At 39.6% G+C, this 9,650-nt stretch overlaps 1 protein-coding gene across 3 annotated transcripts in view; it reads right to left on the bottom strand.

The window, feature by feature from the left end:
* Window positions 1-9,650, bottom strand: part of Stard9 (StAR related lipid transfer domain containing 9) — a 133,127-nt gene that overhangs the window by 50,095 nt on the left and 73,382 nt on the right. For all 3 annotated transcript variants that reach the window (XM_008846832.3, XM_029570257.1, XM_029570256.1), the window contains exons 10-15: window positions 6,282-6,349; window positions 4,060-4,157; window positions 3,506-3,715; window positions 3,221-3,318; window positions 1,617-1,694; window positions 1,001-1,072 (exon numbers count right to left, since the gene is read on the bottom strand). In XM_008846832.3, coding sequence (XP_008845054.1) covers window positions 1,001-1,072; window positions 1,617-1,694; window positions 3,221-3,318; window positions 3,506-3,715; window positions 4,060-4,157; window positions 6,282-6,349 — 624 coding nt within the window. The remainder of the gene's footprint in view (window positions 1-1,000; window positions 1,073-1,616; window positions 1,695-3,220; window positions 3,319-3,505; window positions 3,716-4,059; window positions 4,158-6,281; window positions 6,350-9,650) is intronic.

The raw sequence follows: 9,650 nt of genomic DNA, 5'->3' as shown, positions 1-9,650 counted from the left end.
ACACACACACACACACACACACACACACAAATAAATGTAATAAAAAAATTTGAAGGCCTGCCGTTTTTCCTTTTAAATATCTATAGAAATCATCATTTATCCTACTTCTCCAAAATGTCACCTCCACCCCCGCCCCCACTGGGTTATAACAGGAGTCTTTCCTAGTGGGTTTTTCTGCTTTTAGTCTTTCATACTTCAATTCATCCTATATATAACTATCATATTATTTCCAAGATCCTCTTTTATATGTCACCCACCTGATTCAAGAAGCTTTTAATCTCACTTATACAAAGCTCACCCCTTCTGACCTGGCCTCCACTTTCCATCTACAACTCCTATGATGAACACTGATCTAGCACTCTTCCATACAGCCTCTCAGTCCACGTCACTCTCCTACTTCTATGGCTTTGCTTATATTTTCTACCCCTCATCCAAAGTTCCTTACTGACCTCATCTTCCTATCTAACAACTCTATTAATCATTCAACATCTAAGTCAAGATCATATGATATCTGCTACAAAATCTACAAGCCATAATGATTTATTCCTTAAACTCTTTTCCTTCATGAAAACATACCAGTCCCTGACACATCATGAAACATACCAATCTCTGTGTGTCCAACTAGACCACAGTCACTTGAGGCAGGGGCTCGCTCTTTGTATCTCCTGCACCTTCATTGACCTGACCATTTATTTGGTGCTCAGTCAAGTAATACATTCTGGTCAGCTGATTTACTGACTAGAAAATAATGTTTTTTTCTAGGCTATTTACACTATCCAAAGGGAGTTATCATGAACCTGAGAAAATGAAACAGAATGTCATTTAGCAGCTCCTAAGGCAAATTTCTTCCCTACTCAAGGCTCAATGGAAACAACATGGTTTTTAAACTAGACAGATTCTCTCTTCCTGCTGAGGGAGAAGCCCTGGACCAGGAATAACACAGATCAAACTTGCTTCCAGGGCAATGTAACCTACTGCTATGTCCACCTAATACACCTACCTTCAATTCATTTTGGAGGACTATTTCCTTCAGATTTTCATCCTTTTCATCACTTAATGAACTGAAGTTCCTCTGCACAAAGAAAGGGAAATGAGTTTTAATGCTTTCTTTCTTTTTTTTTTTTTTGGTCTTTTTTTTTGAGACAGAGTCTCCCAGTAGCTCCAGCTGTCCTGGAACTCACTATGTAGACCAGGCTGGCCTTGAACGCACAGAGATCCGCCTGCCTCTGCCTCCTGAGGGCTGGAATTAAAGGCGTGCACCACTGAGGGCTGGAATTAAAAGCGTGCATAGTTTTAATGTTTTCTTAGTGTGAACTACAAGAAAGGTACTTGAAAAAAAAGATAAGATATAGATAAAGGGAAGACTTCATTATTAGACTCAGAAATAAGGCAGGAGCCTAAGGGCTCATATTAAAGAAGGACAACTGAAAGAAATTTCCCTCTTGGACCCAGTTACTAATATCTGCCTATACAGAGAGGGAGGACCACCAAGGTAAATATCCCCCAGAGGAGAGACGATACAGGGAGAGGGCATCTAGCCATCCGTGCTGTGCAGAAGAAAAGGTACTCAAGAGAAGAGATCACCATTGAAATGTGGAAGAGTCCTGCCTGCATACCAGCTCAAAGCTCAGCAGCATAGCTTTCAGTCTCTCAATCTCCTCTCTGAGTTCTCTGATGAGCTTCACATTTGCATCCTGAAACAGAGAACTGAGTCACCACTGGCTCGTACCAGATCCTAAACAGCTATGAAGTGCCATCTGCATTTGCCTGAAAGAAGAGTACTGTTACTTTGGGGTAACTTAGGAACAGTTTCTCTCAAAGTATAATCCCAAGATCAGCAGTATCAACTTCATCTAAGAACTTGCTACAAAGGCAAAATTCTAGCCCCACCCTAAGATAGCAACTGTTGAAGACTGAGGCTCAACTGAATTTTAAACCCTTCAGGTGATTCTTGTACATACTAACTTTGAAAATCATCACCATAGAGCAGGTCAGAAAGGTAACATAAATACCAGTGCATTCAAAAGTAGGAAGTACTAATCTTCCTGCACTGTGACTAAACTTGATAGAGGCCTAATTACACTGTGTTTGAAAATAGTCCCTAGATGGGCTATATGTATCTGTTGACCAGCTGTGATCCCTGCTGTGGAACTTTTCACTGAAACTGCAAAGGTTAAGAAACATCTTGAAAGGCCGGGCGTGGTGGCGCACGCCTTTAGTCCCAGCACTTGGGAGGCAGAGGCAGGCGGATCTCTGTGAGTTCAAGGCCAGCCTGGCCTACATAGTGAGTTCCAGCTGGGGCTACAGAGAGACCCTGCCTCAAAAAGACAAAAAAAAAAAAAAAAAAAGAAACATCTTGAATGTTCTCATTTGGCTTCAAAACCATGAATTCCTATTACTCTCATTTTAATCCAAAACAGAGAAGTCACTGCAATTTATATACTAAAACTCAACACAATATCAATTCAAAATAAAAGCATTAAACACAGAAACTTATAAATGGCTAACCTACGCTGGGCATGGTGGCACAGGTCTTTAATCTCACCACTTGGGAGGCAAAGGCAGGTGGATCTCTGTGAGGTCAAAGCCAGTAAGGGCTACACAGTGAGGCCTGTCTCAAAAAAAAAAAAGGCCTTATTTGGAGTGGCAATCATATACCAAGGATCTTAAGAGGAATAACCTTTAAAAAACACATAAAGGGGGCTGGAGAGATGGCTCAACAGTTAAGAACACTGACTGTTCTTGCAGAAGACTCAGTTTCGAATCCCAGCACCCACATGGCAGCTAACAACTGTCCATAACTCCAGTTCCAGGGGATCGAAAGCCTCTTCTGTCCTCTATAGGCATTGCATGACATGGATGCACTTACCTACATGTAACTCCAGTTCCAGGGGATCCAACAGCCTCTTCTGTCTTCCGCGGGCATTGCATGACACAGGTGTGCTTACCTATATGCAGGCAATATACACCTACACATAAAATAAAAATAATAAATAAAATTTATTTTAAAAATTGTAAAAAACACCTAAAGGAAGTTATTCATAAAATTATTTGCTGAGAACAGTAGATATATCAGAAGGGTATGGCATTACGTTAAGAGAAAGAATTTCGCTTTCTTATCATTTGGAGAACATCATTGGCAAATTGCAATGAGAACACGAGAAAAAAATTAGGAGCACTTCAAACTATATCAGACCAGGACTTTCAATGAAGGTCTCACCTCATTTACCCGTGGCTTGTTCATAATGTTTTTGGCATTGGATGCATATCTCAGTGTGTTCATGGTCTCGCTGTAGCTAGTATGTGCAGGAGACACAGCTGAGGAAGAAGGAGAAAGCTGAAAGAGTCAGCTAAGCCCTTCCAACCCAGCACCCAACCACTCGTCTTGCTGCTAATACCCACACAGCATAAGACACTCTTGAGGGAATGAAGAACGTAAGTGGTCAGTACATTTTCTAGGCAAAATACTAGTTCTATATTGAAGCAGCTTCAGTATCCCACTTACTGGCAACCATGATAGTTTTGGAGTTGCCTCCAAGGCTGTCCTTCAGCAGCCAAGTCAACACAGAGTCCCGATATGGGATGTAAGACTGCCTCCGGGAAGGTCCCTCTCCACTGCTGGTCCCAGAAGCCGTGCTAGGAATCCCACTGTCGCCACCACTGCTGGCTGTACTACTGAGGCTCTGGCAGCTACTAAACACTCGGGAGTTCTGGGCTTAGTAGATAAAATATAAAGGTAGAATGCAGAGAAATGATGAAAAAATACATTAAAACAAAACAATAATTGGAGATTAAATATCACACTTCTTTTCTGCACATGACAGGAGGTTTAAGTTTGGGCTTGTATATCAGGCTTTGAACTCAGGATATGGACTGTTTTGAAATGATAACACTAGTGATATTCTAAAACCACAAGTAAATCTCAGGTCTTCATGCAAAAACCAGAAAGTAATCTTTTTCAAAAAGAGCATTGTAAGCATATATCCTATTTTGACAAAATGAAAACGGTCTGAGTTACTTCCCTCACCACTCCAATCATCCAGTTCAGCAGCAGAATACCTAAGGTAGAGATGACAATTCCCAGAGTCACAAGGGACTTGTTGATGTTGGCTCCTTCAATAATCCGGTCCTTACAGTAACTGGGATCTGCTCTTTCACTAAAACACACCAATAACAACAAAAACTAAAGCAAACAAGTCAACTATTCTTACAGCATTGTTGAAGGATACATCATGCTCCAAAAGACCCACATCACACATTACCTTATGTTATACTTTCCCATAACATTATCCTCAACATTTTCTTCTTTCTGGGTACACACTGACTACGTACCCATGCAGATGAGTGTGGTAGCACACACTTGTAATCTTAGCATTCAAGAGGTGAAGGCAGGGAAACTGGGAATTAGAGACCAGTCTGGGCTACATAGCAAGACTTTGTGTTGTGCAATGCCAGTGTAGGTCAGAAGAGGGCATCAGATTCCCCTGAAACTGGAGTTATGGATGGCTGTTAGCCACCATGTGGGTGCTAGGAATTGAACCTGGGTCCTCTACAAGAGCAGCCAGTGCTCTTAACCACTGAGCCATCTTTCTAGCCCCCAAAACAAAATTCTTGAGTCAGCTCCAGGAAAGGGTACCATTTTGTAATGAACTGACCTTCAAGCTTTTCAGGCAACACAAATCAAATAATTCCTTACAGCATTTTTGTTTTTATTTTGGCAGCCAGAGCACTTCAGTCCAAATGCACTGCTTATCTATGTGTAATGGCACTAACTTAGTCCCTTCATGGGAAGAGACTTGTTTGCAATTCACATTTTAATGGTTTAATGATGATTATCTGTATCATTAAACTGTTGATCTCGAATTCTTTTTTTTTTAGTCTCCTTGTAGCCCCAGCTGGCCCAATTCACAATGTAGATCGACTAGCCTTCATCTCACAGAAATTGGCTTGCCTTTGCCTCTGAAATACTAAGAGCAGGCACCATGCCCTTAGTGTTCAAATTCCCTTTTAAAAGTAATGACAGGGGGCTAGAGAGATGACTCAGCGGTTAAGAACACTGCCTGCCTTGCAGAGGACCCGGGTTCAATTCCTAGCACCCACATGGTGGCTACGAACCATCCTTAACTCCAGTTCCAGGGGAATCCGAAGCCCTACTTTCTATTTATTTCAGAAAACACCAACAATTAGCTGGGTGCAAGAGAACATGCCTGTAGTCCTGAACTACTGGACAAGCTGAGGCAAAAGCATTGCTTGAGTTCAGAAATTCAAAGTGAAATCTGGGAAATACAGCAAGACTATCTCTGAAAGTGGTGGCACATGCCTACCATCACAGTACTTGGGATATGGAAGCAGAAGGGTAGAGTGAGCTAAATAATGAGACCCTCTCAGAAAAAAAAAAAAAAAAAAAAAAAAAAAAAAAAAAGTAATGACAAATAACAAAAAAAAGTATGAGTCTGATTGGCTGATATATTTTCAGACAGCAATTAACTGACGGACTGGGGATTGAACCTAGGGTTTGGTACATTATTAGGCAAGTGCTCTACCACTAAACTACTCCCTTAGCCCTCTCACTTAATTCTTAAGGGAATGCTGTTCTCTACTGATTTTTAGCAGATCCAACTTGAGAAAATCAGCCTTATGCTATGATATACTTTCTCATGATGTTATTCTGAAGAGTTTCTTCCTTTTGGATACATATTTGGCTATAAGTCATACTTCCTTTTAATAACTCAAACCAGAGTATCTTTAAAACTTTTTAAAAGTAACATAAAACTGAATAAAATCAATATTAAATCAAAGGAAAATGGTCTATTAACTCACTGTACTAGGTAGAACAGTTGTTTTAATCTTGGGAACACATTGGAATCAATCACATGGGCAGCTTTAAAAAACCCCATAATAAACACCAAGTGTTCTGCTGGTATTAAAAAAAAATAAAACCACAAAAAAAGAAAAAGAAAAAAACAAAACAAAACAACCCAAAACCACCAATGCCTGCCTTTCCTCACCCACACTAATCATCTTATTTATTTGATCTAAGATGTGAGCACTGGGTGTTTTAAAGGATCCCAAAAGCCAGCTCAGGTTACAACCTATGATGTATAGGAACCCTACTACAACTTTCAAGCTAACACTCAATAACTCATTTCTTTTGTAATTTTCTCAGAATGATTAAAATGTAAAGGAAACAAACAAAAAACCATGGGACCATGGCTTTCACATGTAAAACAGAGAAGAAGCAGATCACTGTCAAAGGAGTTTGGTTTTAAAATCCTAATTACCTGCCTGCTAGGTCCACAAGGTTGATCTTGCTAGCAATTTCAGAGGGGAGGTTGTTCTGTAGGACTGCCTAAGGAGAGAGAACATTTAAAGTTGTCATTTGGAATGATTTACATTTTCCCACTTAGGTACCATTCTACCCAAGGTGAAGCTTGGATTTTCATTCAGCTCCCTGGACCAGTCTACACCGTAACATGCTGCTATGGTTTAGCTGAGCATTTACTACCTGTTCATCATCCTTTCATTAAAACCACCAGGGAGATTGGGGCTGGAGAGATGGCTCAGCAGTTAAGAGCAATGTCTGTTCTTTAAAGGATCTAGGTTCAGTTCCTAGCACCCACATGGCTGCTAACAACCATCTGTAACTCCAGTTCCAAGAGATCCAATGTCTTCTTCTACCCTCCTCGGCCACTGCATACATGGATGCACTTACATGTAGGCAAAACACTCATACACATAAAATAAAAACCTTCAAAAAATCAGAAAGACTTACAGAGTAAGTGAGGCAAATTTCCACAGAATCCTCTGAGCAGTTTTCAGGGACACCAGGAATTTTAATGTGACTTATCAAGCAAGCACCCCCTTCAGGGGACTCTGACCCTCTCCAACAAAGAGTCATAGAAGTCTGTGGTGGCCTCTGATGAGGTCTGCTGTTCAGGATAGGTCATAGCATGTTAACTTGCTAGGGCAGGAACTTAGTATCTTCTATTTGGGGGCATCCATCCTCAACAACAAAACTACTTTTCTTTTTTCTTTTTTTTCCTCTTTTCCTAATTCAATGTAGGTTTATTTTATTTAAAAAAAATTAAGGCCAGGAGTGGGGGTACATGCTTTTAGTCCTAGCACTTTGAAGGCAGAGGCAGGTGGATCTCTGTGAGTTCAAGGCCAGTGTGGTCTACATAGTGAGTTCCAGACAGGCTGGCACTACAGGGAGACCCTGTCTCAAAAAGACCAAAAAAATAAAATTTAAGATTTATTTTTTAATTATATGTATACGTGAGTATGAGTGTAGGTGCCGTGGAGGCCAGAAAAGGGCATTGGATCCCTTGGTGCTGGAGGTCCTGGTGGTTGTAAGCCACCTGACATGGGTACTGGGATCCAAACTAGAGTTCTCTGTAAAAGCAGTACATACTCTTAACCACTGAGCTGTCTCTCCAACCCATTTTATAAAATTTTAGTGTTAGGCATCTACACTGGAGAGATGGCTCAACAGTTAAGAGCATTAGCTGCTTTTGTAGAGGACCCAGGGTCAATTCCCTGCATCCACATGGTGGCTAACAACCAAACATAACTCCAAGCCCTCTTCTGACCTCCATAGGCATTGCATGACATGGATGCACTTATATCCATGCAGGCAATACACTCATATACATAAATTAAAAACAATAAATATTTTTTAAAAATATATAGTTTTAGCTGGGTGTGGTGGTATACGCCTTTAATCCCAGCACTCAGGAGGCAGAGGCAGGCAGATCTCTGTGAGTTCCAGGCCAGTAAGGGCTACGCAGTGAGATCCTGTCTACACACACACACATACACACCCAGAGTTTTAGAACATTTCCAGCAACCCAAATTTCCTTTTAGTGTGTTTGCAGTCAATCCCTGCTCCCCTCCCTAGCACCACGTAATCACTCACCAATTTTCTATGCAAATTTGCCCTTTCAGAATATGGCCTATAAAAAGAATCACACAATATCTGGCTTCTTTTCAGTGGACATAATTTTGAAATTCACATATGCTGAAGCTCAGTTTCATGTTTTCTGAGTGCTCTGCTGTGTGGATATATCATGTGTAGATGCATCATGGCTCAAGCGATATAGACATTTGGGCATTTGCAGTTGCTTTATTTGAGCAACTACAAATAAAGCTGCTATAAATATTCTTATATAACCCTCCTATGCACATATGATATCTGGTCTTCTGGTTAAATACTTAGAAGTGGAATGCCTGGAACACGTGTGAAACGTATTAACTTTTTTGTTTGTTTTTGTGACAGGGTCTCATTATGCAGCACTGGTTGGCCTGGAACTCACTATGTAGACAAGGTTGGCCTGGAACTCACAGAGATCCACCTGCCTCTGCCTCCTAGTGCTGAGATTAAAGGCATGCAGCACCACACCAGCCTTTTTTTTTTTTTTCAACTTTTTAAGAAACAACTAGTCTTTTCCAAAGTCATGTCATTTTATACAAGTAATGTAGTATATGAGAACTCCAGTTCCTATACACCTTTGCCAAAATCTAGTGTAAAAACTATTTTATCCAGGTTAAAAGCTGGATAATAGTATCTCCTTAATTTTTCATTTGCATTCCTCTAGTGACATTTTCTCAGCTACTTAATTGCTCTCTTTATATTTCTTTATATTCTGAATACAATTCCTTATCAAGTAAGTTTTCCTAATTTTTTCCTTAAACAAAAACAAAAACCATGATCTTGCCATGTAGCCCAGAATAGCATCAGACTTGAAATCCCCCTGCCTTAGCTTCACAAGTGCAAGCATCACCATTCTCAGCTGTGGCTTATCTGCACCTTTTCTTTTTATTCTTGTCATAGTGTTTCAAAAAGCAGTTTTAAATTTTAACCAGTTACAAAATTTAACGTCCTTTTGCTCAGTTTGTGCTTTCAATGTCATATCTAAAAAAAAAAAAAAAAAAAAAAAAAAAACCTTTACCTAATCAAAGGTCTTAAATGTTCTTCCACTTTACCTACTAACAAGTTTACTAGCTGGAGGTTTTACTTTGGGTCTATGATCCAGTTTGATTGGATTAAGTTCAAGGAGTGGGTCAAAGTTCATTTTCTATAGATATCCAAACATTACACCATCATTTATTGAAAAGATTAAATTTTCTCAAATGAAGTGCCTTTGCAACTCTGTTAAAAATCAGTTACCTGGGGGTGGAAAGATGGCTCACTGGTTCAGTTCCCAGTACCCACACAATTGTCCTTAACTCTAGTTCCAGGGATCAGATGCCCTCTTCTAATGCCCTCTTCTAAGATGCCTTTTTAAAAATTTTTAAAAATACTTTATTATAGTAAAATGCAAACAATAAACTTGTAATTTTAAATGTATAATTCAGTGGCATTAATTACATTCATAGTGTTTTACAACCATTATAACTATCCACTTTCAGAACCTTTTTATTCTTCCAAAAAACTCTGTACAATAACTCCTCTCTTCCACCAGTCCTTAGGTTCTTATATCTGTCTCAATGAATTTGTCTAGTCTAGATACTTTTTGTAAGTATAATAATATAATATCTACCCTCTTACGTCTAGCTCATTTTATGTTTTCAAAGTTCATCATGGGATAACCTGTATTCAAACCTGATTTCCTTTTTTATTTATTTTTTTATCTTTTAACACTTTCTTTTTT

The sequence above is a fragment of the Nannospalax galili genome, unplaced genomic scaffold (genome assembly GCF_000622305.1).
Source record: "Nannospalax galili isolate Female #2095 unplaced genomic scaffold, S.galili_v1.0 scaffold342, whole genome shotgun sequence".
Classification (NCBI taxonomy): domain Eukaryota; kingdom Metazoa; phylum Chordata; class Mammalia; order Rodentia; family Spalacidae; genus Nannospalax; species Nannospalax galili.
This window is presented reverse-complemented; position numbering and strand designations above follow the sequence as displayed.